General features: G+C 49.6%; 2 protein-coding genes across 4 annotated transcripts; one reads left to right on the top strand and one right to left on the bottom strand.

Moving 5' to 3' along the window:
- Positions 1-1837: 1837 nt before the first annotated feature.
- LAT2 (linker for activation of T cells family member 2) lies at positions 1838-15619 on the top strand. The gene is made up of 13 exons (XM_027882079.1): positions 1838-1881; positions 6674-6779; positions 7414-7453; positions 8731-8774; positions 9578-9632; positions 10280-10323; positions 11109-11147; positions 11719-11749; positions 11883-11959; positions 12193-12250; positions 12991-13064; positions 13915-13999; positions 14796-15619. The coding sequence occupies exons 2-13, from the start codon at positions 6692-6694 to the stop codon at positions 14812-14814; spliced, it is 654 nt and encodes a 217-aa protein (XP_027737880.1). The 5' UTR covers positions 1838-1881; positions 6674-6691; the 3' UTR covers positions 14815-15619.
- A 3194-nt stretch (positions 15620-18813) lies between these two features.
- On the bottom strand, positions 18814-26282 carry RFC2 (replication factor C subunit 2). 3 transcript variants are annotated; one of them, XM_027882152.1, is made up of 11 exons: positions 26108-26282; positions 24986-25055; positions 24136-24177; positions 23845-23951; positions 22798-22899; positions 21974-22074; positions 21122-21279; positions 20696-20761; positions 20145-20225; positions 19689-19802; positions 18814-19070 (listed from the first exon to the last, which is right to left on the bottom strand). In XM_027882152.1, the coding sequence occupies exons 1-11, from the start codon at positions 26233-26235 to the stop codon at positions 18960-18962; spliced, it is 1080 nt and encodes a 359-aa protein (XP_027737953.1). In that variant the 5' UTR covers positions 26236-26282; the 3' UTR covers positions 18814-18959. The 3 variants fall into 3 exon arrangements, with proteins under 3 accessions (XP_027737953.1, XP_027737955.1, XP_027737954.1); XM_027882154.1 differs by lacking the exon at positions 26108-26282 and adding an exon at positions 25855-25872; XM_027882153.1 differs by lacking the exon at positions 26108-26282 and adding an exon at positions 25774-25793.
- Positions 26283-27295: the final 1013 nt, after the last annotated feature.

Genomic DNA, 27295 nt, shown 5'->3' with positions numbered 1-27295 from the left:
AACTGTTTTGGCAGTCAGGAAAGCATTTCACATTATGTGGTGTCCCTCCACACAGAGACCAGCCAGAAACCACGTAAGCAATCCAAAGTTGGGTTTACCTCTTCCAAACTTTGCTTCAGATTATAGGTACTGATTTTAAGATTGCTGTCTGCACTCGGATTTTGCCTGGGAACAGCTCTGGAAGGTGCATCGGATCCTTATTTTTGCATCTTGGGTGAGAATTGGAAGAGAGGAAGTCTATTTGCACTTAGAATTGTTAATTATCTTACCAAAGCAAGGTTCCCTCTGCAAGCCTGATGGCCAAATTTCATCCCAAAACTGCAAAAATTGTAACCACTTGGCTACTTAATCGTTTCTGTGAGAGGAGGGTCGCCTCCTCTCACAGGGTGTGGGTGGCCGGTTGTGGCAGCTTCTGAGAGCCCTAATTTAAATGTAACGAAATTTCCCTTTCCTGAATAATTTACATGTGTAAGGGGGGCTTTGCAGAGCCACAGCGAGAGCAGCACGAGGCGTTTTGTTTGCGGTTGTAACGCGTGTGCCCCGTGGCTGTCGCTCTGAGTAGCGACAACTACACAGTTCCTTCCCCTTATTCTATTCAGGCACTGAAAAAATTAAGGATTTCTTTTTTTTTTTTAAATTTAATTTTTCAAGAGTGAAATTGTGCCTGCTGCCTGCAAGCTGCCAACGCTGAAACATAAGAGAAATTATTTTACTCTTGCAAGCCCCAGGTTTGGCCATTAGCGGTTGTGACCTCAGCTCTTTGCTGCCTTTGACACTTGATATCATCTCTTCTGTAAAAACTAAGAGAGCATTTGTAGGTTGCTGTATCTGCTCTGAGTTTTTCCGGGCAGCATCTGCCGCTTCCAGTGAGTGGTGGTGGTAAATCCTGCAAAGGCACTTCACTAAAAGGAAACCTGAATTTTTGGGGAGTCAAGAGCTGACTGGGAAGTGACCTCGGTGCTGGGTGTGGTTCCCTGCTGTCACTGAAAACCGGGAAATGAACTCTCCAACCGGTTTGTTAGGTTAGCAAGTTGACATTATTCAGTGCTGAAGGTACGTGGGGATTGCTCCCCAAACCGTGTACATCAGTCATCAAAACTTTGAACACATTTTATCAAACGCAGGAATTAGTGTTTATTGGGTGCAAGTTACATAATTCTCTTATTAATTAGTACTGTAACTTCGATTAGCTAACGATTCTCTCACTTCTCATGCTAATTAGTCCCATATGCTCAGTTCCCCTCTTCTTTCGGGTGGGTCTGTGGGTTGGTGGTCACAGATCCCCCCTGCCAGACTTACCTTTGGAGCTGATCTCAGCACAGTGACTGCCCCTTTATCCTGGGAGCCCTCCTAAATGTCCCTGTGGCCCATCAATCCTGCCATTATCGGTGGTACATCCATCCCTCTTCCCAAGCCACTTAAACTTCCTCCCCCATGTCTTGAGGGCACTGGAGCACGTCAAGCCCGAAATTTTAATTTTTTTTTTTTTTTTTTCCTAACACATGGACATCTCCCAGAGCTGCCCACCAGCCCCCTATCCGTTCCACAGATTAAATCCCACAACCTTCTCCCCCCGCTGCCGCCCGGGCTCCTTTTTAAAGAAATACAACTCGTAGGGTAACGGTGCCACCCGAGTCTCCTCCTCTCCCCGCTGAGGACAAACCAAGGGGCTCCTGACATGGGTTTGGGCAAAGACCACCCTGGGGAGCCCACGGCGGGGGGGCTGCCCGGGTGGGTTTGTGCAGGCTCAGGGCAGCGGATGTCGGGGTTAGTGATTCACGTGGGGACAGGAAACCAGCAGCTGGTGGCGAGCCCTGGAGGAACCGGCTCGGAGGGGCAGGAGGGGATGGGACAGCCCGGGGAGAGCAGCTGAGGCTGCGGGTGAGGCTGGACGGGAGGGAGGGAGCGGGAGGGGAAGGTGAGAGGGGCCCGTGTGAGCGCTGTGGGGTGTCCCACTGAGCCCGGGGGCCCTGGGCTGCACCTCGGCGACCCTTTCAAAGAGGGTTCAAGGTCATCCCCTGTAAAAACCTCTCCGAAAAGCGACGTGCTGGATGTTCCCCCCTCGCTGAGAGGCTCCGAGGTAGGAAAATCACCAACTCTCTCTTCGCAGCAGCATTTAAAGCCCTCGGGACCTGAGATGAGTCCGTCCCATACAACCGGGATTCCAGTGCTGTTCTTTACATCTCCCCCTCCATCTGCTGGTGGCAGCGTGGCGGGTTTTTAATTACGTTATTTCTGCATTCACATCTGCTAAAATATTCTGGGAGATTCGGTCTGTGCTGAGCTCCTCTCCTCCCAAATCTGCTCGGTCCTGCTCTTGGCTCCTGCTCTGGGACTGCTGCTCCCCTTCCAAAAGCTCAGCCCCGTGAAATAGGCCGATTCAAACGACACTTCCCGGGTTTTCCATCGGTTTCAGGGCTGACTGGCATCATGGATACGAGCATTTATTTTACTGCCTTGTGAGTGCTTGAAGTTGCTTGAATCCTAAATGGAAGGAGCTTTTGTCTTTGCATCAGTTTTCTCTTGTGATCAATGTTCGGTGCAATATGAGCCACGAGGCAGCTACTTGAACAGAGGGAGGATAATTTTGGGATGATCTTGTGTGAGACTGGCTCATTGTCATGGTTCTGGAACGGGTAGTTACACACATGGGGGTTGCCTGTGTTGCTAATGTGGTGTCCCCGGGGCTCACAGGGGACCTTGTGAGGCTTCGGTGCTGTCTGGGACGTGGGGAAGCCAAAAATATAAGATATTCCTGTGAATTGCCCCCTTGTGCTGGCATGTGTGTTGTTTGCACTCTATTTTCCACCTGAGGGTTTTTTTTAACACGTTTTCCAATGTGATAATCCGTGTGAAAGTTGGTTTATCAATTCCAATTTCCCCCTCTTGCCCTGTGTTCTGCTGAAGTGCATCTACTACTCCCCTGGCATAAAATAAACCCTGATCTGCCTAAATAGCTGTGAAAAACCAGACTTTATGGCAGCAGCTTTCCTAAGAAACCTCATGCTGGCATAAATCTGGTAGGAAATGGGATGTGCAGAGCTCTGGAAAGGAGCTTTTCTGGAGGCTCAGCGCTGGTCACTGAAGTGGTTCCAACCACAGGAGCTTCCTTGGTCTGAAACTTTAATTTCTGAATTGATGGGACTCTCTGTGGCAATCTGTGCCACACAGGCAAACTGAAAGTGGAGTTTCTTTTCTTAGACATGTTAGAGACATTGAGTCAAGCTGAATATTGCATCTGTTCAACAAGTCAGTGTGCTGAATTTCATATGGCCGGGCTTTAAATACACTCTCCACTTTATATTTCATACCAGTGACTCATCCCACCAGCCTGAATTAGAATTAATTTACTGCAAATTGGTGCAAACCTCAAAACTTTCTGGAGGGGAGGGAAGGTGACTGGTTTATATTTGCCTTTTGGGCATTTTTTTGATAAATAGGTTAAATTCATGACATAAACCTGCAGCTGGGGTCTTTCTCTTGCAATGTGAACTTGACCCCTGCACAGGGCTAAAATATCTTCGTGAGAAATTATCTAATGGAAAACCAGACATTGCTGAGGCCACATCAACGCATTCCTCGCTCTCCTGGTTTCTCAGCAAAAAGTTTGTTTATTTTAAGTGCTCTTGCAGGGGTTTTTTGGGGTGTTTTTTTTTGGTGAGTTTTGTCTCTCTTCTGCCAGTGTCGGAAAGTTCTCACAGACTTTCCATCCATTAGGAATTTTATTTCTAGCCTGTGCATATCCAGTTCATCCCCACTCATTTTATAAGCCAGAATTGTCTTATTTCAGTTCCAGCAGCTTCTCTCACTTTGGTGTGTCACTCTTGGACACAAGTGGACTTTACACTCTCCTCTTTAGTGGACTTAAAAGGCCTTTATATCTTCCTGGATAAAACCACCTCTCCTTCCCTTGGCTCTTCCTAATGAGCCCTGTTCCTGGGTTATTTAGGACTGGAGACCTTCCATAGCACAGCAGCAGCAGCCAGGCTGAGACCTGGCACAGAGAAAATGAGCTTTTGCAAGTTCATTAATGCTTCCCATTTTTCTTTACAAAAAAAAAAAAAAAAAAGCCTGTCTTCTTTGTTGCTAAAAATATCTGAGGCCACGGAAGGAGCAGCCTCTGTTTGGGAAAGCTTCCCCCTCCAAGGAGAGGTGCCACAGAGGCCACAGCTGGATCCAGACTCCAGCGTGTTGCTCTCCTGGGAATTGCTTGTCTGGAGCAGCTGCTCCCGGGGGGTTTATGGGGCTGTGGGGTCAGGCTGCGCTCACTGCTGGGAATGTGGCCCTGTGGGCACAAAAAGGGGGGAAAACAGGCTCAGGGAGGAGAGGGAAGTGTGTGAACAGCACAGGGTGTTGTGGCACTATCCAAATGTCACTCCTAAACTACGTGGGAGCCTCTCCTGCCTGGGTTTGGATTTAGCATCTCGAAAGCAAGGCTGGCCAGCCATGAACTCCACGTGCCTCTCTGTGTGGAGACCTCAGTGGCTGGAGCCTCTTTCTGCTCTCCCTCTCCCCAAGGCAGAGCGCAGGGAAGCACGTTCAGCCTTCCAAATATTTTATTTATATCCTGCCAGCCGTGAGTAAGTGCTTCCAGCCTTCTGCTTGTCATAAATCTGCTCATCACCTCCTTCTGTCAGCTCCTTACCACAGCAGGGCTTGCTTCAAAAGGAAGGATTTCCGTGGACCAGGGTGTTTTGGGGAGCACAAATGACACTGTGTGCATGTGGCTTGAGGGGGATGCTGTGATGGGGTGGGACACACCGTGCCCTGCTTGGCAACCCCTCAAATAACCACCTTTGGTGTTCCTGGTGGGTGAGGGGGCTTGGGAACAGCAGGGGGTTGCTGCCTCACTGGCTGTAGAAGGGAGATGGTGGCCTGTCATGCAATGGGACAAACTATTCAGTGTTGTCAGGGCCCTTCAGCCCTGCCTGGCCTTCACTTTAAAGCAAAAAAGGGGAAAAAAAAGCGCCAACCCCTCCCCAAACAAAGCAGAAGCACTGCAGTCCTTTGTATGTTAGTCACCAGCATGGGGTCAACTTCCCTCAGCTGCCTCTTGCAGATGCTTCAGAGATGATCCACAGCTCATGATTTCTGTGGGAGATTGTGAGCCAAGGCAAACTGGTGTGAGAAACCACATGGTTTTGACCAGGCTCTGTCCTTGATGTCCTGCCTGTGGCTGAGGGTGCTGGTCCTGCACCTCCAGGCGGGTCTCAGGGGGTCTGGGCATGTTGGTAATTTAGAACAACTTGTCCCATCTGCTGCTGAAAGTGCTGCAAGGAACTGTGCAGGGAGAGGCCCCTGGGGGTCTATAAAAAGCAAGGCCATGGTGGAGCAAGTGCTGGGAGCTGAGGGTGTTCTGGGAGCTCAGGAAACCTTGGAGGGAGTAGGAATAAACCCAGTTTGCTCCCAGGCAGGGAGAATGGTCTCAAAGACCAGGTGAGGTCACTTTTGAGCAGCCAGGCTATGTTTGGGAACCACTGAGAGGATGCTGACACCAATCCCCTTTGGCCATTGCTCCCTGCTCTCCTCAAAGGTCTGTCTGGAGCAGAAATAGGGGACTTTCTTCCCTCTCCTTCTCCTGCCCCACACTGATTTACACCACAATTATTTACACTGTGCCCTGGTAATTAGGACCCTGACACAGGACTGGGACTCCAATGCCAAAGTGGACCACAAATCTCCCACCAACGACACTCAGCTGCCGTGCCAAGCACCCAGCAGGGATGGGAGGATGTTGCTGAGGACCCACAGGCTCAGCTGCCACAAGAGGCTTTGGGTTTTCTTCCATGTGAACGGGCTGTTTTGGGTAGAGAAATGCTATTTATTCCACTTTACACAAGCGGAGGCAGAAGGTTCTGAGCAGGGCAAAATCAAGCTGATGCTTTCTGTTGTCTGTTAATGCCATTTGTTTAATTATTTTGAATTATTTTAATTGTTAGTGGTTGTCTTTCCTTCCCCCATACCAGTACAATCCAGGCTTAAGTTGTAATAAGGGAGGTTGAAGGTAGGCAGTAGGAAAACTTCCTGCCAGGAATGATGACATACTGCCCTTTGGCAAGTCGAAGCATCTCCATCCCTAGGGAAAAAAAAAAAGAAGTTTATTAAAAACAAAAATAAATTAAAATAATCTGTGACTGAAGAAAATCTGGCCCTGGGGAATAGGAATGGGCTAAACGATCCGTCCCAGTGCCAGCAGGCTGTTTGCTGTGATATTTATAGGATGTTTTGTATTTTAAAGGAAGAAGCTGAAGCCAAATCACGCTGATTATTACAAAATGTTAGCTGCTGTTTGTGGAAGAGCCTGTCATGGAAAGCAGGGGAAGAGCCGGCGGCTGAGCCAGCTCAGCACAGGAAAAAAAAAAAAGCGTGGGGAATTTTAACACTGGGAGCCTCTCTGAGCTGCAGGAAATATTGCCAAGTGCCTCTCTCCTTGCCCTCTCTTCTAGATACTTTAAAAAAATGAGTGTCTGCCGGCAGCGCGCGTGGGTTTGGGGGTCGGGGATGAGCGAAGCGGAGCCGTGCGGGGCAGGGGCGTCGCCTCTGGGAGCCTCTTGGAGCATCCTCGGCACCCCGTGGGGGCGTGAGGGCAAACAGCAGGTGGCTGTTTGGGGGGGAAATCTTCCCGAGCGATGGCCTCACAGCCCCCGGGGCTCCCCTCCCCGCTGTGTTCCAGGCTGGACGTGGCCGGGCCATGGTGCAGCCGGAGCTGCTCGGAGCGGCCGCCGCGCTGATGCTGCTCGGGGCGGCCATCAGCCTCTGCGTCAGGTGCCAGCTTTCCGGTAAGTCCTGCCTGCGGGCTCCGGGGTGGCCTTTCCTCCTGGAAAATCCCCTCTGGGGCGGGTTTGGTTCCGCTCAGCCATGCGGCCGGCTCGGGGAGCTTTGCCCTGGCGGGGATGCTCCCAACAGCCTGGGTGGGAAGGGGCTGTGCTGGCGGCCAGAGAGCTGGGGAAGGACCACCCAAAACTGCAGCAGCCCTTCCCTGGGGTGGGTGTAACGCTGGGGGCTGCAGACCCTTCTCCGAGGTCATCGTGGCTTTGGGAACATCCCGTCCAGGGGGACCAGCTCTGGATGCACAAATCCCGCAGAGGGCCTGGGTCAGTCTGGAGATAAATTCTCCAGAACCAGCGGGCGTTCCAGCCCCATCACGGCAGTGGGTAGGTTTTAGCGGGGGAGAGAGGCTGCAGTTTGGGGTTTGGGGACAGGACTGGCTGCTTTACTCTGCGGGGTCTGAGACAAACCCCAGGATTTAAACACGGTTTGAAGAAAATTGATCCAAACCTCATTGTAACTGCTGCTCGCTGCCTCCGCCGTCCTGTTGTGTTGGAGAAGTTTTGTGAACGTGTTTTATTGGTCTTTCTGATCTCTGACTCCCAAATCTGCTTTCTAAGAGCTTTTTGTTCCCTTATCTTCCAGCTACCAAGAGGGAGATGCGGCTGAGTGAGCACAGGAGCCAGTAAGTTGGCCTTTCATAAATGTGTTTCTTCCCCAAACAGCTCACCTGGGGTGGGACCCTGGCCAGAGCCAAGCTGAAATCCAGATTTATATAAAATAAAATAATGCCAGGAGGGGGCATGCAGGGCAGCGTGCCTCAGCTCAGGGCGCTGCTAAAGGGGTAATGCCTTAAAAAAAGAATAATCCAGAACGAAACTGAAGCTCTGACCGTGCTGCCAGTGAGTCATTAACTAGTAGGAAAAAGAGCTGGGAGAGAAGGGCAAGTCCTTATCCTGACCTGTCCCGGCCTGAGGTGTGGGAGAGAGATGGGTAACTTCATAAAGAAGCCCCTTGGCTGGTGCTGGAGGGACCCTGTTCCAGAGCAACCACTGACCTGCAGCACAATCAGCGAAGGAAACGCAGTGTACACACAGACACCCTCCCTTATTTCCTTCAGCAACAGACAAACCACAGTAAATTATACAAAGAAAAAGAAAAGCTGGGTTGTAACCTCTGTCAGAGGAGCAAAGGAGGTGCAAAGGGGCTCTGCAAAGGCCTCTGAGGTGTCGGGGTGTTTGTTTCTCTGGTGTGATCCATCACAGACTGTTGGAGCAGCCAGGGCAGCTTCTGTCCCCCACAGGGACATTTGCAGTGAGGTCCTCTGACATCCCATCTCCTGCCAACCCTGAACTGTGAATCCTGGCTGGGGATGGGGTGACCCCAATGAAACTGGGTGGGAAAGGCTTCCCAAAATCATTTAAGACTTGCAGTAGAAGAGATGTTGAATCCTCTTGTGCTCTGAGCAGCAGCTCTTCTCTTAACTAAGAAGTAAAGAGGTTTCTGGGCGTGGATGTCATTTTTATTGTTGATAACGTGTTATTCTTTTCAGGTTGATGTTAAGGGATGCTGAGGGGGCAGGGGCAGCAGTGGAGGTGAAGCAATGGGGTTTGAAACCATTTTTCCTGTGGGTGAAAAGGTTCTTCTGGTCTTAACTGGTGGATAAAGAGTCAGAGTAGGAATTATCCTAAATGATGTTTTCCTCATTCCTGTATCCTTCCCTTAGCTGATGCTGGCTGCTCTACCAATGGCCCAAAAGCACATCTTGACTTTAAAGGGCCAGTGAGGAGTCTGGGATGCTGCTCCCAGCTCGTACTGATTCTGCACCCTGGCACTTTCCCAAGCCCAGCAGGGAGTCTGTGCTCTCTGTCCTCCACTCACTAAACAACGAGGACTCTTGCATCTCTTTTCCTTGTCATCAACCCCAACATTCAGCTGAGGTTGTACTGCTCTCTTTTCCAGGCTGGAAAGCCAGCAGAGGTTTGAGGTGATTCGCTCCCATTCCAGTGAGTACCAGCGTTGCACGGGGCTGCTGCCTCGGGGGGTGGGGATCCTGCACGCACAGAACAGGGAGAAAGCGACATTCAAGGGGTCACCTCAACACCAGGCAGTGAAATGATGAGACCTGGATTGTCAAAGCCACCTCAGGTGCTTCTAGGGATGCAAATTCTGAGCTCTAGGGGAAAAAAAAATTTCCCTCTGCATTGAAAGTAATTCACTAAAGCGATGAAGTTGAAAAGCGGCGCCTCGATAACTGAGGCTCTTTGAACCACACTGTGCACCCTGTGAAAATGAAGGTGTGGGTGAGCCTGCAGTGATAGGAGTGACTCATTCATCATCCCCCCTCACTGCTTCCTGCACCAGGCTGGGTTTGGCGCTGACCTTTTGAGCTGCTGCCGGGTCTGTGTGGAGTGTCACCATCTGCAGATGAGCCCTGCCCTGGGCCCCTGCTGGGTTGGAGCCCCATAATCCCCCCTTATGAGTCTTTGCTTCAGCCCAGCCCAACCAAAGCTCAGGATCTGCAGTGTGAAGAGCAGGGAATGGCCCCCAGATTGAGCAGGTTTGGGGAAGAGCAGACAGCAAGGCAGCAGCTGGGATTGCAGCTTCCCCCGGCGAGTGTTTGCTCTGCTTTTCCTCTGGTTGCTTCCTGTTTTGTCCATTTTTGAACATTCAAGGAACAATTTGGTAGTTATTTTGGGATGCATTAGGAAAATGCCAGGGGAACCCTCACTGGTGGGTGCTCTGTGCTCTTTGAAACATCTGCTGCTGCTGCCATAAGAGTTAACCCCCGTTTTGTTCTTGGTGCCAGGTGCCACCCGAAGGCTGGAAAAAACGAAGGGACCTGAAAACTTATCAATAGCAAGGTAGGTTAAAAAAAAAACAAAACCAAACAAAATCTAGCTGTAGAGCCGAGGTGGGATGAAATTCACCCAAGATACATTAATGGTTGGGATTTGGGATTGGGCTCTGAGCCCTACAGATGTGGCTTGGGCTGTGCTTAGAATTAAAGAATACTTTGGTTTGGAAGGGACCTTTAAAGGCCATCTAGTCCAACCCCCCTGCAAGGAGGAGGGACATATCCATCTCAATCAGGCTGCTTCATTTGTTGATAGTAGCTTTAGACTTTTTCTGGACTTTCTTCAGTCTCACTGCATTCTTCTGGCAAGCAATTAAACTCAAGGAAACAAGCTGTGGCTGTACATAGTGGGTACATCAGGAAAAAGAAATGGCCGTTCTTTGCTTACAAACAATTTGATGTGATAAATCCACTTCTCCCCATCACATAAACCTCCCAAGAACCACCTAGTTGCAGTAACTCTGCTACAGTGTTCAGACCTAGTTATTCCCATTTTGGGATTTGACCTGAAATTCCTTCCTCTTCCATTGCTCCACACATGTGCTGTGATAACCTCACGGGGAGCTTTTTGTGGATGGCCCCTCTCTGGTGGTTTGTAACTCCTGGTGGGGTTTGCTCAGACCTGGGATTTTAGGTCTCTTTTGTCTCTTTCAGGAAAACCACCGAGCAGCTCAGTGCTTCCCACCACGCTGGATACGGTGAGTGTGTCCTGGGACAGGCCCAGGTTCAATCAGTCACAGGATGGCTTGAGTTGGAAGGGACTTTCCCAGTTAATCATCTTGTTCCAATCCCCTGCCACGGGCAGGGACACCTTCCACTAGCCCAGGGTGCTCAGAGCTCTGTCCAACCTGGCCTTGGACACTTCCAGGGATGGGGCAGCCACAGCTTCTCTGGGCAACCTGTGCCAGGGCCTCCCCACCCTCACAGGGAAGGATTTCTACCCAATATCCCATCTATCCCTGCCCTCTGGCAGTGGGAAGCTGCTGCCCCTTGTCCTGTCCCTCCATGCCTTGTCCCCAGTCCCTCTCCAGCTCTCCTGGAGCCCCTTTAGGCCCTGCAAGGAGCTCTCAGGTGTCCCTGGAGCCTTCTCTTCTCCAGGTGAACCCCCCCAGCTCTCCCAGACTGGCTCCAGAGCAGAGGGGCTCCAGCTTTTGGAGCATCTCCATGGCTTCCTCTGGACTTGCTCCAGCAGGTCCACATCTATCTGATGTTGGGGGCCCTGAGCTGGACAATCTGGGTTTAACCTGGCTCCAGGTTTAAAATCCAGTGCTCATCCTGCTGTGCCTGACCAGTCCTGGTTAGATCCACGGGGACAGCCTATTTAAATATCACCCCTGGCCGTGCCAACACCCCTACCCTGGAGTGTCCAACCTGTCGGACCTCAGGGCTGGGTGATGGCAGAAACATTTGGTTTCTTCATCATCAAACTGCTCCCATCCCTCAGCCTGAGCCCAAGCATAACGTGCCCCTCTCTTGTCCCCAGGGAGCAGGGATGAGTCCAGGTACCAGAATTTCCTGACAGGTAAATGCCAGGGGGAGCTTTGCGAGGGAAGGCTGGGGAGGGGATGGGAGCCAGCAGGGAGCACACAGGCAGGGAGCACATAGGCAGCCAGCACTACAGCTGGCAGAGCTGCTGCTTGGTCAATTTGGAGATTGCTTTGTAAGACACAACTGATCTGATTAATGGGCAGAGCAGAGGGGGACGGACGCTCCCGAGCCCCCCTCTCCCGCCCGGGGCACTGCGAGCTGGCGCCTGCCCTAAGAGGATTATTGGTGTGTGGGGCTTCATCTCCTTTCCCAAGCCAGGGAGGATATTCCCATACTCCCCTTCTCCCTGCCAGCTGGCAGGATGTGTCCATGAGAAGTGGCGAGCCAGGGTTTTCTCAGGGCCTGGGGTGGGTCGGGGCTGTCTCCCCCTGCTCCAGCCCCCTGGCTCTGCTGTGGGTGGGCTCTGGGGCCACGCCAGGGCTTTGTGGCTGCTGGGGACATGTGCCATGGCCGTGCTCCAGGGGTTTGTCAGGCTGTGCTTGGGGGTGGCAGGTTGGGTTGATGCCCTGGTGTGGGGTGCTGACGCCAAACCCTTGTTCTTGCAGAGGATTATCTGCAAGAGGACTCTGCCTACGTGTAAGTACCCAGGGCTGCCCACCAGCACAACTGAGTGGAGCCATACTGGTCCCAGTGCTGTCCTGGTGCTCCCATAGCTTGGCCTGTGGGTGCCCTGGGGCAGGAGGAGCTGACAGAGCTGCTCTTCCCACAGGGAGCCCATTTCTCTGGATTACAACAACCATGCCAGGTTCTTCACTCGACCCAGGGGTAGGTTTCCAGGAGAGCCAGGTGGGTTTTCCTCCAGCCCAGCTGTCCCATGGCTCCAGGGAGCTCGTGAGACTGTTCTTGCCCGGGTCTGTGCATCACTGTGTGTGGCCTGAAGCAAGAGCAGATCCAGGAGACATGTTCATTAAAGGATGTAGCAGAGCCATGGGGTTTGAGGGATGTCCCATCCATCTGTTGCCTTATAAACAGGGTCACCCCTTAAGTGCCTTGTCTCCCCTCTTTCTTCCCTCCACCAGAGAAAGAGGATTCCTATTCCTATGAAAATGTCATCATTGGAGTGTCTCTCGGCTCTGACCTGGGTAGGTGTGTTGCTGTCACAGTTCATGTGTGTCACACAAAGGTATCTGGAAGTGCAGGGGGGGGATGGTGACCTGCTCAGCTGAGGGAAACTCTGTCCTTTTCAGGCTCAGCTCCTCCTATCAGCTCTGTGCTGTGGAGTTGGGGAGCCAGGGCTGCTGCAGGCACAGAGCATTCCCCCCTTCTGCAGGAAAATGTGTGTGGTGATTCCTCCAAGCTGATTCTTTTGAGCTGGGGTTTCTGCAGGAATCCAGGAGCTTTGGGATCTGCATCTTCTCTAGGTTTTCAGTGTTGCTGCAGCCAGGCTGATCATGGCTCCAGCCCCCAGCTCATGTTTCTCACCATGTCCAGCCCAAGAAGCTGCTGGAGGATGATGCTGGAGCACAGTGTCTGCTTCAGGGCTTCCAGCACCAGTCCTGGGATGTTGCAATCAGGATAGGAAGTCAGTTTGGTTTCCTTCAGTGAATTAACACACGCTCTGTGCGCTGCTGATCCTGCCCTGCTCCTGCCTGGCTGTGCACGGAGCGATTGGAGGAGGCAGGAGCAGCAGGGACCCGTCCGATCCCCATCCCTGCCTGCAGTCATCCAGGCGCGTGGCCAGGGCTGGAGAGAGATGAGGCAGCATCAGCAGATCGGGCTGGAAACAGCCCCGTGCTCGGCGCGGTCGGGAGGGGGTGGCTCACAGAGGGCCATTTTTAGACCTGTTTGCTGCTCAGCATCATCCTGTCCAAACCCTCCCCTGTCACAGATGAGGCTGCAGACTACGAGAACAGTGAGGCCATACACACGTGGAGGCTGCAGCAAGAGGAAGGTGCGTTGTCAGCAGCTGTTTGGGGGTGGGATTCGTGGGCAGGGGGCCTGGTGCTGCCCTCGAACAGCACAGACCGTGCCAGGGCAGTGCATGGCCTGTCTGGAGCGATTTTATTCCCAGCTATCCATGGTAAACTATGTGCAAGTTGCTACCTGCTGTTGTATCTGAATGCTGCTGGGATGGAACGTGGTGTTTCTCATTGTCACAAGGCCACCATGTCGGTGGCTGTGCCCAAACCCTGACCATGGGATGCTGCAGAGTAATGTTGCTCTTCATGTCTTTTATCCTCTTCCATTGGAAGTTGCCCTGGTGCAAGCACAGCTGTGTGATCCCCTCTGAACAAAGAACTAGACAGCACACACAGGGGGTCAGCCCCTGGCTCTCCTGCTGTCATCGAGGGTGCCTGTTTCTCAAACTGACCTTTTAACCACAGTTTAATCTAATGTGTGGCTTCCTGTGAGGCGTGGGGGGTAGCCTGGCCTGGGAGATAATGGTGAGTGCACACATGTGCATTTGAGAGGTTTCTGTCTCTGGTGTGAGAGCTGCTTAAGCCAACTGATTCTTGTTATCCTGTTTGCACACCCTCTAGATTAAATCTAAGCCCATGTATTTATGCTCTGAAGAGCTGTCCAGGCTCGTAGCTTCCAGCGTGTTTACAAATTTGCTGTGACCACTTTGATGCCTCTTCAAGGAGACCCTGACATTAATCTGAGGTTTCTTAGCCCAGGCACAAAAACATGTTGGCACCGAAGGCTAAACATTGGCAGGACACACAGAGTGTCTGTGGGGTGCTGTGTGTGTTTTTACATCAGCCCACTCATTGATCAGCATTTCCCATCCTCGCCTGCAGCCCTGCGGGCAGAGAGCTCGGATGAGGAGCCAGACTACATCAACACAGCTCCTGCACCAGTCCCTGCCCTGCTGTCAAAGCAAAGGTAAAACCAGAGCAAATGGTTGGCGTGTTTATTTAGGGGGTGGGAGGATTGGCTTTATGGTGTTTATTTAGGGATGGGAGGATTGGGTTTAGGGAAAGGGAGCTTGGTTGGAGCCTGTGCCCAGCAGCCCATGTGGGCAGTGTGGGAGCAGGAGGAGCCCATCCTGTGCTGTGGCACATCTCTGGCTGATGCCAAGCTGACTAATGTTGACCGTGGAGACAAATCTGTCGAATCCATGTCCCCCATGCTGTGGACAGGAACCCCCAAACCCTTCATGGGCTGTGCAGTGTAAGGGATACCCCAGGCTCAGCCAAGCCCTGCCTGCTACGCTAAGACCACATCTCCTGCCCCATTATCAGCACCAACTTGATGCTGCTGATAAAGAATTCTTGAGTAATTACTCAAGGCAGATAAAGTAAAACCCTTTGGAGAACTACAGGGGAGTTGCAGTGTTGGTCTCCCTTTTACTCTTGGAGCACCCACAAAGACCCAGTGGGAATGTCCTTACAGTGATACCTCTGTTGTAGCCTTTCCTAGCAGAGTAAAGCTGTAAAATCCCCACATCCAACCAACAAATGCCAGCAGAAGAAGCTGAATTCAGAAATGGGCTCCTGGCATCTCCGTGCCCCTTGTTCCTCTGGGAGCACAACTGGGGCTTTTGCTTAGACGAGGACACTTTGTAGTGTATGTCACTACTTGTCCCTGGAAAGAAAATGTAGCAGGCAGCAGAGTTAAATTGAAAAGGGATTAAAAGTTAGAGAACTCACTGGACTTTTTTTCCCCCTCTTATTTCAAGTGTCCTACATAAAGTCTGAAGAAATCCTTGGCTGAGCTGTAGGAGCTCACCCAGCGAGCACGCACAGGGGGAGAGGGGAGATTTCCACCCCTCAGTGAAATCTCTTCTCCAAACTGTGCCCCACAATCACATCGAAGGGATGTTATTGAAAGGAAGAAATGCTCTGCTTGAAGACCCACAGAAGTCCAACTGCAAACCTGCAGCTGGAGAAAAGCGCTCTGCCCATGGTGACCACGGGCAGGCCCCCACCTCGTCATCCCCTCCCGTGTCCCTGCAGGTCCACCCGAGGGAGGGTGGCCAGTCTGTGCAATGTTTTCTCCTCTCAAGCATGAAGTGCATCCTTAGATTGCTGAGCAGTAACACAGCCAGTTACTTAATTTGTCAGGGTGACTCATGCACGGTGGTACTAAGCCTTAGGGATTATGTTCTGATTTAGTTCCTGTGCTCTCCTATAGGAGCAGTTTCCTACAAGAGAGGAATTGGCAAGGCAGAGATTGTATTTACAACTCTGTATTTACAGCTCAATGAGATACCAACCTGTTCACAAAAGCTAAAGAGGATTAAATTCCTGCCTTATCCACAGCTTGTGATTCACAGTGTTGATCTGTGGCAGTTTTCCTCGTGTTTCAGGATCTGTTTTTATATCAGTACAAAGAACAGGCAACAACGGAGGGTCAGGTCCACAGCCCCCCAGCCTCAGACACTGCACCTGTCCCTCGGTAGGGCTGTGGGAACATCAGCCCTGAAACAGATCCCCCGTCTCCTGAGCCCTGATGCACAGATCTGGCACTTTGGGACCACTTATTTATTAAAATTGAAAAGCTTCCAGAGAAAATGGGGTGTTTTGTTGTGGTTTGCTGTGATGCAGATATTGTCTGCACGGTCGGGTGACACCGAAACGGGAGCACGTGAGGTGACACAGAGTGATGTGCAGGATCTTCCGGGGGGGAAAATGTCGCTCCTGCAAAGCCTCCTTCCTCAAAACCGGTTCAGAAAACTGTGCTTTGGCAAAGAGCACAGCCCAGACTCATCACCTCGGGACAGCAAGAGTGAGCAGAGAAGGGGAGCTGAGGGTGAGCGAGCCCTGGAGAGGGAGAAGGGATGTCAGGTGCTTCCTGCTGCAAATCACTTGGCTCTATTTTTGGCAGACAAGAGCACAGGTGTCCACTGCTGGTGTAGCTGAAACAGTGGGTGGGTTGGAGTTTGGCTTAGGAGAAGCTTTACTTGTAGCTCCAGCAAATGCTGGAAGTCTCCTCAGGACTTTTACAACACAGAGTCTGGTGCATTCAGAGAGTAAAGAGCTACAGCCTGGGTTTCTGCTCACCCCAGCCCAGGTCGTGCTCACACCCTCGGGTTTCCTGAAGGGTAAATGCTCTGCAAAAAGTCTGCACAGGTGGGTGACAGCAGGGACCCCGTGAGCCTGGAGCAGACACAGTGAGAGCCACAGCCTGTGCTGGCTCTGCACAGGCTCACAGGCAGGCAAGGGAACAAGGAGGTGCCTTTGTGACTGAAACTGTGCCTGGCCCTCAGAGAGCTGTGACACTGTTACCCTGGGTGCATCCCCTGATGACTAACTGAGCACCCAAAGAAGCTCCCATTTTCCATGAAGTGCTGCAGACTGCGGATTGTTTGCTGCAGGGGAGGGGTGAGCTCGTTCTGGAGGATGTTACACCCACTGGTGATTCATCTCCCAGCCCAGAGAGCCATTCATGATTAAGGGATTAGCAGCAGTGAAAGATCCTTGGCTCACAGCAACAGGTCCAGCTGGAGAGCTCCCACAAACTTCCAAGGTGTTAGGTGAGTGCATGGCCAAAATATGAGAGTACAAGAGTTACTGCTCATCACTAAGCAGGGAGGTGGGTTACACCAAATACATTTGCCTGGTCTGAGTTTGAAAGTTGTGGAGCCAAAACGAGCGGGGCAGGAGCTGGATGTGGGGGAATCTTCACTTACTGGGAGCCTGAGCAAATCCCCTGTTCCAGCTCTCCAGAGCAGTCACCTGTAGTGAGGGATAAATCCATCCTTAGCTTTGAAAAGCTCCTAGGACATTTCTCAGCCAGTCATCTAATTACACTGGAAGGTATCCAGGGACAGTTCTGGGAAGTCTCATTGATGTTCTTAGTCTTGCTCTGAATCACCTCAGGGTTTTTCTTTGCACTGAGTAGGTACATGTGAGTGTGTTCACTGACACACTGTCTTTTCAGGACTGGCCTTAGGTGTGCAAGGGTTTCTGGTGCTCAACCCAAACTGCCAGATCGTGTTGTCTGAACATAGTGCAAGGAGAAATGACATCTCCCCTGGGCCCACCTCTCTCTTTCCTCACATTAGGGAGGGCAGCCAAGTGAGCAATTCACTTCCTGTTTTCAATTTAAGATGCATTAGAAAAGTGTTTTGGCACGGCTGGTGTGGCTCTCAAACGGAGCTGTGGAGCCAGTGCTGGCCCTGGGAATCATCAGCTCTGCACTCAGAGATGGAGCAAACACCTTTGGAGAGTGGTGTGTTGGTGGCCTCTGGGACTGATCCTATTCCTCTTCTCAGGAAAAGTGCCCCATGAGCCCCCAGAGCTGGAAGGGATTAGCCCAGAGGGGAGTCTCCTCCAGACTGGAGCTGTGAAATGCAGCTACTTAACGTGGTTGAGAAACCCACTGAAACCAGGCAGGAACAGGAACCACGACCCTCCACTTTCCTCACCCTTCCACTGGCTCCAACACCACAGGCAGGTACATCCCACAGGGTAAAGACCAGCCTTGAGTCCTCAAGGTACAGTGTTTGCTGTTTTATGAAACTTCCCCGCAACAGCTCTTCCTTCCCCAGTCAGCAATGTGAGAAAGCAAAGGCAGAGGAGGCTGGCTGTGATGGGCAGCCAAAGGAAAATTACCCTTAATTGAAGTTGTAGGGACAAAAGCTGTGATGCTGTGTCTGTAGAGAACTCAGCAATCCAGGCCCCTTCATACTAAACTATTAGTTACGTATTTAACAGTTTGTGCTGGTAGTGACAACTCACTGGCTGGGAACCAAAAGGTAAGTTCAATAAATACTTTGTGAAGGAAGAATATACTTTGAGCGTTGCAGCCATTATTCCCAGAGCTGTTTGCTGCATTCCCTGTGCTTTAGCTGCCCATTCCCTTGCTCTCCTGCACAGTTTGTCTGCAGGAAGCCTGGAGGGGCAAACTCGTGATGCCACCAAGCTCTTGCTGCAGAAACCCTGTGGCTGTCAGAGAAGGGCAGGGTGTGCCCAGCCCCTGCAGGGACCAGTGCCCACTGGTGAAGATCCACTTGGCACCAAGACAGCTGCAGTGAGGAACTGAACACTCGGGGTGGAAATCAACAGGATGAGCCGAGTGCAGTGCAGGCAGCAGCAAACTGTCCCCCTGCCCTGTTCTGTGTGACTGCTGTAACCAGAACACGCTTAATTATGTTAACACAGCTCTGCCTGGAGACACATCACACAGGGAGGTGGCCAAATTCAATTTCTGTTTGCTTTCTCTCTGCTTTTCACACTTTAGTGCTCATCTGCACTGGCAAGGTGTTTCCAAAATGGAACAGAGAGGAAAACCTGATGGTGTGGCTTTTTGACAGGCTGAAACTCTAATAAAATGACACTGCATAACCTGGCAAGCAAAAACAGAAAGGGGAACTCAAATGCAGAGCATCCCATAATTTGGTAAAGTGTTTTTAAAGACTGCAGAAGGAATATCCAAAATACACAGCTGGCACCATAAAGAAATGTGGAATATTTCTCCTGTATGTTTGGTGAAAATACCACAGGACCCAGGAGTGGCACCTGCTCAGTGTGTCTCAATTACAACTACATTAAATGCCCAATTTTGTGCAAAAAGGGCACAAAATAGAATGAGATAAGACCACCCATGACCAGGCTTGAAGTGTAATTCCTTACCATGATATTCCATTTTGATTTCTCCTGCTGTTGGGTCCCATTGCATTGAGCAGACCTTATTGCCCTGGGCCTGTCACAGTCCTCACGTCTAGCTTGGTGACACAACACAGACGAGTTCTGGGGTTAAAGTCAACTTTAAAGCTTTATTGGTCTAAATAAAAAAAGTACAGAACATTTTTACAATACAACTGGTCATTTTTCTGTGATTTAGCAGAACCAGGGAACAGACACACCCCAGGTTTCCCCCCCTGGGCTCAGGGAGGGGCCTAACTGGCTGCAGGGGCTGCAGTCTTCTGACAGAGCCGGGCCAGCAGCCCAGCCATTTGTAGAAGGGAGTTCACACCTTCTGCTATCTTCATGTGAGTGTACCCAATCTCCTGGTGATAGAGACATTGTCAAACCTTCTGTTTTCTCCCCCAGCCTGTGGAATTTTAACTAAATAGTGCTAAAGAGATGGGCTTTGAGTTACTGGAACTTCAGACAATGTATCTGCTCCTGCAAACCAACTAGAATGCCTTTTTTGTTTTTAAAGTCCAAGCCTGTGTTTCCCCACTTCCTTTCTAAGAAGCAAGACGCACAAACCTGAGGACATTCAATTATGAAGAGTGGTTCCATATCACCACTTTACCATCTGTCAACTATCTGTTCATATAATTTTTTAGTATCTATTGGACTAGAATCAAGTATGCCCTTGAAGAACGTTCTCAAGGTGTTACTTGAGGCTTTGATGTAAATAATAAAGCCAGCAGTACATCTGCTATTAATTCTCAGTGCTCACTTCTGGCACTTCTGTGGGTGATCAGATGTTAAATCAGATGTCACTCCCAAGTGACCATTCTCACCGACAAACTGATGATTGCAGAGTGGGCAAGAAAGCAGCAGTGAGTGAAGAAATATTTTCCTTGTGCTAATATACAGCAAACCCCCTGAGGCTGCCCTCTGATCTCTTCTTAAAAATGCCCCAAAGGCCCTGCAGGAGCTGGGTTAGTACTAACCTTGATGAATTCCAGTTTCAGATATTCTGCCATGGGAAAGGTTTTACACACACGGAAGATGTTGCCAATAACGTCTTCTGGGGAGTATCCAAGACGCCACAGGTGGGCAAGAATCTGTGCAGGCAAGAATAGTCCCTCATTCAGCTGCAGAACTTACCAGGTGAGTCAAGGATATTCACTTTTGGAACAGCTGTATGTAACTGCATGGGCTATTTAACAGCTGATTTAACCTCAAATGTTTAGCAAGTAATTTCAGTACAACTCCCTTTTTTTTGCTTGTTGGCTTCTTTATCTGAACAAAGCAATGCACAAACTCAACTCATCTTCATCAACTTGTCTACGTGTTAATGCCCTTACCTTAAAAAAAACCAACAACACACATTGTGAATTCTTCAAAACCAACAAGAATTCTGTAAAGAAAAAGTGTCTATGACAACACAGCACATGAAAACCAACCTTGTAGGCTTCATCAATATTTGCATTTATGCAGTGCTGTATCATTTCTTTCACAAGCAGGGGATGAGGCTCATCACACACCTGTATCAAAGACAAATATTACCCTTAAAATACGAGAAGACTCTACATTAAACCTCTGGTATTTTCACCAAGCTTCTATACGGGTGGAGTATTGAATCAGATACGTTCTGTAATACAGATTAAATTTTAAATAAAATGACTTTTCAGCTATTCTGCCACAGCAGGCTCGACAGCACAAAATGAGAACACACAAGTAATAAATTCCCAAGTTATCAGTGTGAAATTTCCCAGCCGTTTTGGGATTTTTGTGCTTTGAGACAGCGCTGCAAAGCCACCAAGTCTCAGAGGTGCCATTAGGGACACCTTTTCAAAAGGCACAGGGGCTTCTTGATGGCCTAATGCTGTGATTGCTACACAATGGGCTCTCTGCAAACGGGCAAAGCACTTTCAAAGGCTTCTGTGTCCCATGGAAGATCTCACACAGGTGTAGGGCCAAACTCCTGGCATCACTGCTTTCAGCTGTTACTGACCTTAAAGACATTCTCACTGTTTATAAAGCCAAATCCAGAGTGTGTGGACTGTAAGTTGTTTAAAGCCTGTGAAAGAAAAAAAAAAAAAAGAGTTCATTTATTTTCTGAAGTGCTCCACTTGTCACTCCCCTCCTCGGGACGAGATGCGCTTCAGTAAATGATGCCAAATAAGCAGTTTTCAATTAAGCAGTAGAATAAATCACAAATCTGTGCAGACAAATTTGGTATCCAGTCCCCACCAGATCATTTTTAAGGAACAGATCCATTTTTTAAAACCTCACAAAACCAAACAGTTTAGTTTACTCTTGAGCCACAAGTCACATCCCCTTTTGCTTTACCTCTCCAGAGAGAAATCCCTGAGAGCCACAACTCAAAGGTCTTTTGCTTTAAACAGAAGCCTTTGTTTCATTGCCTCTCTCCTTTTACCTGTCTCATATCTCCTTGGGCTGTGAAGATAATGGCTTCTAGTCCATCATCTGTATATGGCACATCCTCCTTCTCAACAATTTTGAGGAGCCTGGCAAGGATCTGTGCATCTGTCAGCTTGGTGTAACGCAGCACTGCACACCGGGACTGGATGGGTTCTGAGGACAGGGATGTGTAATTAGCATTTCCCTCTTTTCTCAAAAAAAAAACCAAACCACACCCCAAACATTTCTTTTAATCTCAGGAAAAGCTTTCTCAGTTCCATCAATTACTTTGTCTTCTTTTAAAGAGAAAGAACATGTTGGCTGGGAAGAGAATGCGGCATCTCCTTAAGCACATACAATTTTTACAGTCCTTCCCTTGAGCCCAAATGTGCTACTTGAGTTTTCCCAAATATATACAAAAAGCTCAGCTTCCTCTCTTCTCCTGGATTTCTGAATGCAGATGTTTATCAGGTTATTTTAACAGGAGAAGTCTAAAGGTCTACAATGTCTTTACCTATAAGCAAACTTAAGACTGAGCTGAAGAAAAGACAACAAAAGGGTTCAACACCCAGTAAACAATCCATCAAACACCTTGAACTGTAGCTGGGTGGAGATTGAGCCCAAAGGATGAGAAATCTGCTTCTGCAGTCAGGTACAGCACTACCCATCAAAACCAGCTGCTCAGGGGGTTCCCTGGCCACACAAATAAACCCTTTTATCAGCTCATGTACAGGTGGTTTGATTTTTCACAAGTACCACGGCTTCTTGCAACGAGCAGATCCAAGGTATTTCTGGAAACTGCCTGGGAAGTCAGCCAGCAGTGTGGAGAACATATGACAAGGACACCCAGGGCCCAGCAGCACTTTACCTATGATTTTGTCAGAGGCGTTGCAGGCGAGGGCGAAGCGCGTCGTCTTGGAATAAATTTCCATTGTTCTTCTCAAGGCTTGCTGGGCTCCATCTGTCATGCTGGGGGGGACAAAAGGATGGATTTCGCCCTTCCTGGACTCATGGGTGCAGCCTAATAACTATTTTTATACAGGCTTTAGAGTTTACTGATGTTAAACTGTGCTTTGTGCATTAACTGACACTCTGGCTCGATAAACTGAACAGCTTTTTCCAGTCATGTGAACAAACCACCCCACAATGCAGGTAAGTCACCGAGACCTCCACAACACTGACATGCAAAATTAAATCACTAATGCTCTGAAGAACACCGCTAAGAACACTAAATACTTCATGCAGGAGGAGGAGGAGAATGTCCCGTTTTCATCCAGTGAAATTCTCTAGTGAGCCAGACTCTTTTCAAAGGAAAAGAATCCCAGAGTTCTGGAGTGGTTTGAGTTGGAAGGGACCTTAATGCTCATCTTGCCATGGGCAGGGACACCTTCCACTAGACTAGGTTGCTCAGAGCCCCATCCAACCTGGCCTTGGACACTTCCAGGGATGGAACACCTTTCCAGTAAACTGGAATATGCTGTTTCATACCCAAAGCTTTTCACTTCAATATTCAGCATCTCCCTCGAAGCAATGATCTCTGAGTGCTCACTGTTCAATGCACATCCATTTCCTAGCAAATTATTTTGAGAAGCCTGATAGAAACACTCAGGACTGTCCAAGGTTGCTGCTCTGCAGACAGGAGAGATGCAGCACATTTCACATAGCAGCTGAGGTCAAGGAAGAACAACCTACCTGTCTGCTTCATCAAGGATGATTATTTTATGCCGACCTTTTGGGAGTGTGACCTTCTGCTGGGCAAACATTTTGATTTTGTTTCTCACCACGTCAATGCCTCTGGAACAATAATTGAAGCGTTTCATGGTCGGATGGGTGAAATCACAGAACAGATTTTATTCAGAAGCCACAGATTCTCCTGATTCTCCTTCAGCTGTGCCAGTACAACTGCTGTGGGACCACGCTGTAAGCCAGACTGTCCAACTGATCCAGATTTAAAGACCAGTAATCTTGATTTTTGGAGGGTTTGACAAAAAGAATTTAACAACAGCAGTATATATATATATAAAACCAGTACCCTTACTTGCAGAGCTGCCACAAAGTGATTTATGTTTACCAAAAGGTGGGGTAGTAAATCATCAAAGGCAGAAGCATTTAAGATTGCTTTGCCAGTTCTTCCCACAGCTTAATCCACAGCCCCAGATGTAGCTCAGCTGAAGAAAAGCAGCTGGATAGACTGCAACATATCAGCACAACACAGACACTTCCCTAGGCAGAGCCCCTGCAAAGACTTACTTTTATAAAGAAAGGATTTAACTTTTTTTTTTTTTTTTTCCATTTAGAAAAAGGATCTTGTAACTCTGTAGCTGTTCTATAACTGATATCCACAGAGGCAGGGAAAGTATGATGTACTCAGACAACCCTCCAGGAAATGTCCTCAGAATCCTTCAGGATGGGTCTGAACAGAATTTGGGAAACACAATCAGCCCTCAGTGCCTGATCCTTGGACAAGAGAAGTAGGCTCAAGCCAACAGTACCACTATGGATTCTGCACTCCACTTGTTTTTATATTTTTATGTATCAAGTTTAGAGAACATCAAGAAATAATATCTGTATCGATAGGTGGACACCAAAACCTGCCCAACTTTTGGGTGGAAAAACTGCATTAAATAAGCCTTAAAGACCATACTATAGCACTAAGCCTATCAAATTTTTTTTTTTTTAAGAATTAAAATGGGTGCTTGCTTCTTCATTAAAAGTTTGATAAGTTTTAACCATTCTCACCTGTCATTTGAGGCATTCAGCTCCAGAACAGCATCCTTTAATGCAGGGCCAAGCAGGGCACGAGCCAAGCAGAGGATACTGGTAGTTTTGCCTGTTCCTGGGGGGCCCTAAAAAGGTGACAGTGCAGAGATTTCTGGTAAGTTTAATGTCATTTTCTAAGCTGTACTCTCTACAAATCTCCTTTACCAGTACATTCAGGCACAAAAGCAGTCTGTACTGGGAGGCCATGCTGGCTAGATTTCAAATCCAAGACCAACACAGTGAAATACAGCACAGAACAGCAATACTCACAGCAATGATAATATTTGGTACGTTCCCTTCTTTTGCAAAGACCTAAGAAAGAATGATAATAAGAAATGACAGAAGAAAATAAAAGGAACAAATAGTTTCAGTTCTGTTCTATTTTTAAGCATCAGAAACATGTTTTTTATTTTTCCCCTCTTGCTTTCATTTTTTGAACCATGCTGCTTTTATATGTTTGGGGTTTTTTTTGAATTGAACTGTTAGAAGGCAGCCTCAAGAATAACATGGAAAAATTTAAAAGCACTTAATCCCACAGGTCTTTACTACTCTTGCCTTTCCTTTGCATCTGTTTTAATCATATACTTGGTAGTATAATTAGCAAATACTGTGTTCACAGACTAATTTTCCATAGCATTATAGAATCCTGGAATGTCTGGAGTTGGAAGAGACCTGGAAGCTCATCAACCTCATGGGCAGGGACACCTTCCACTAGACCAGGTTGTTCCAAGTCCTGTCCAACCTGGCCTTGAACACCATATGGAAAACATTTATCTTCTTAAAAAAAAAATGTTTTTTTTTCTGTTATTACAAAAATTACATTTAGTCATTGAAACAATATTACTATAACAGCTAATAAACAATATTACTATAACAAACTCACTAAGCTGTATCAAAACAGGGCCAGTTTAAAGATCCCAACTGAAGAAGGCTTATTTCCTTATACACCACTCAAATATGTCCTAAAACTTGTAATTTTTTAAGCAAATCAGGAAGCTTTCTTCCCCAAGTTCAAGTATGGATGTAAAAATACAGCAGTGTTTTTACTGGCCTGTGGATCTATGCAGAATTAGGTTTTTTTAGAGATAACCTGTATAAAGACACTGGGACAGCTACACACCTCCAGTCTGCTGACAGTATCTTCATTCCCAACTATTTCGGACAGTTTCATGGGCCTGTATTTTTCCACCCTGTAAAAGTAAAACCCCACACACTTCAGCACGTCTAATAACACTTTAATAGTGCTTTACACTGACAGAAAAGGAGATTATGTTAAGACAGGACGGGATGTTGATGTATTGTTAGTGCAAGCTCTGCAGTCCCTTTCCCTTTCAGCATTCCCCAACACTAGTCAGAGAGTCACAGAATCCAGAATGGTTTAGGTTGGAAGGGACCTTAAAAATCACCCAGTTCCAATTCCCTGGCCACAGGCAGGGACACCTTCCACCAGCCCAGGTTGCTCCAAGCCCTGTCCAACCCGGCCTTGGACACTTCCAGGGATGGGGCAGCCACAGCTTCTCTGCCCAACCTGTGCCAGGGCCTCACCACCCTCAAAGGGTTTACTTCCAGTATTATAAAGCAGGAAAAGGCAGGAAAAAACGCTCAATTCGAACAGGAGTTTGGTGCCTCAGCCTGACACGGGGCTGAGGGGAGAAGCGGCCCTGTGTGTGCTCCCTCGTGGGTAACACAGGGCAGGGCTGACTTCGGACTACACAGGTAAACAACGGGATTTTGTTCACTCTTGAATTCTGGAAGTGCCCAAGGCCAAGCTGGACGGGGCTTTGAGCAACCTGGTCTAGTGCAAGGCGTCCCTGCCCTGGCGGAGGAGTTGGAACGAAGTGACCCCTAAGGTCCGTTCCAACCCAAAACATTCTGTGATTTCCTTCTTTCCCAGTCCTGGCCACCGACCGGGAAGATCACAGAGACCCCATTTCTGAGTCAGGCCGAGTTCCAGCACCCCGGCGGGCACAGGGGAACAGAGCTGAACACCCCGCTCTGCCCGCGACCGGGCCCGGCCCTCACGGTCCCCTCAGCCCAGGGTCCCTCAGCGGAGCCCGCCTTCCCGCCAACAGCGCGCCCCGCCCCGCCCTCACCCCATTGGCTACGGCGCGCCATGCCCCGCCTCCCGCACCGGTCTGCACCAATCACCGCGCGAGCCCGGCCCTTCGCCCCGCCCCCCTGCGGCGGGCGCTCATGGCGGGCGCTCATGGCGGCCGCGCCGCCCCGCCTGTGCCCCGCTCACCAGGGCAGCTCGTAGTGGCCGCTGCTGCTGCTGCCGCCGCCGGGTGCGGCCCCCGCGGGGTCGGAGGGTCCCCGCTTTTCGCCCGTTGAGGGCCCGGCCTTCTCCTCCTCCGCCACATCCACCTCCATGGCGGCGCGGCTGGCGCGCCGGGCCGTGTCTCCACCCCCGCCGTGAGGGGAGGGCCGGGCCCGCCTCCGGGGCGGGGAGGGCGGGGCGGGCGGTCGCCAGTCCGGCATGAGTGTGGGGCAGCTTCGTGAGGCGGGCAGGTGGCAGCCTGGGTCCGGGGCTGTGTTGGGGACTGTCCGTGAGGTGACTGTGACTGAGGTGACTGAGACTGAGGTGACTGTGACTGAGGTCGCAGCACGGCAGGGTGGGTTTGTGCTCGGCTGTTGAAGGTCTGGCTGCTCTTCCTGCCCTGCTGAGTGGTTAAGATATTAAAAATAGTAATATGCCCGCATTTCAGGGGTCTGAACGTTTGTTTCTTCCAGCCTCCTCTGTTTCCTCTTAGAATATGAAAACAATAAAAGTGCTGTTGTACTCTTAAGTGGTTGTGCTGTAACGGTGGGTGGTGGATCTGATGCTATTTATTGAGCACAAAAAAGGTGTACAGGTTGCCCAGAGAAGCTGTGGCTGCCCCATCCCTGAAAGTGTCCAAGGCCAGGTTGGACGGGGCTTGGAGCAACCTGGGCTGGTGGAAGGTGTCCCTGCCCACGGCAGGGGGTGGAACTGGATGAGCTTTAAGGTCCCTTCCAACCCAAACCATTCTGGATTCCTTGATTCTACATGTTCTTTTCTGGGTTAAGTAAAAGTGGCCCTGAATCAAAAACAGTGATTTTTGTCCTAATTGGTAATTTTGATGACTGAGCCCATTGGTGTCCCCTGTATACAACCAACCCCTAACAGAGAACTGGGTTGTGGCATCAATAGTGTTAGAATTTGGATATCGGTACTCATTTCAATCTCAGTAGTTACTGGGGCCTTGGGACATCTTTCAGCTCTGCTTATGCTCCACATAACTAATGACATTTGTGTTGGCTCAGTGAGCAGAGCATCTGTCCTTCAGTCTGGGCTCTGATTCCTTGGGAAGTGTTTCTAATTTCAGATTGGTGTGAGGCAGGAACTCAGAACTGACCATATCTGAAGCCCTGTGTGAGTGGTGACCCTCCTCTAAGGGAGTTACTTCGTCTC

This window comes from Empidonax traillii, unplaced genomic scaffold (genome assembly GCF_003031625.1).
Source record: "Empidonax traillii isolate 1590-97213 ecotype Southwest subspecies unplaced genomic scaffold, ASM303162v1 scaffold101:size1699134, whole genome shotgun sequence".
Classification (NCBI taxonomy): domain Eukaryota; kingdom Metazoa; phylum Chordata; class Aves; order Passeriformes; family Tyrannidae; genus Empidonax; species Empidonax traillii.
Note: the sequence above shows the minus strand (reverse complement) of the source record. Positions and strands in the feature narration are given on the sequence as shown.

Excerpts from the sequence above, each read along its gene's own strand:
- RFC2 (XM_027882152.1), bottom strand. The coding sequence starts at position 26,235 with ATGGAGGTGGATGTGGCGGAGGAGGAGAAGGCCGGGCCCTCAACGGGC. Across the intron at positions 20,226-20,695 it reads ACAGTGAGAATGTCTTTAAG|GTGTGTGATGAGCCTCATCC; the intron begins GTCAGTAACAGC and ends TCTTTGATACAG. Across the intron at positions 19,803-20,144 it reads ATATTGATGAAGCCTACAAG|ATTCTTGCCCACCTGTGGCG; the intron begins GTTGGTTTTCAT and ends TTGCCTGCACAG.
- LAT2 (XM_027882079.1), top strand. The coding sequence starts at position 6,692 with ATGGTGCAGCCGGAGCTGCTCGGAGCGGCCGCCGCGCTGATGCTGCTC. Across the intron at positions 11,960-12,192 it reads TAGGTTTCCAGGAGAGCCAG|AGAAAGAGGATTCCTATTCC; the intron begins GTGGGTTTTCCT and ends TCCCTCCACCAG. Across the intron at positions 13,065-13,914 it reads GAGGCTGCAGCAAGAGGAAG|CCCTGCGGGCAGAGAGCTCG; the intron begins GTGCGTTGTCAG and ends CCTCGCCTGCAG.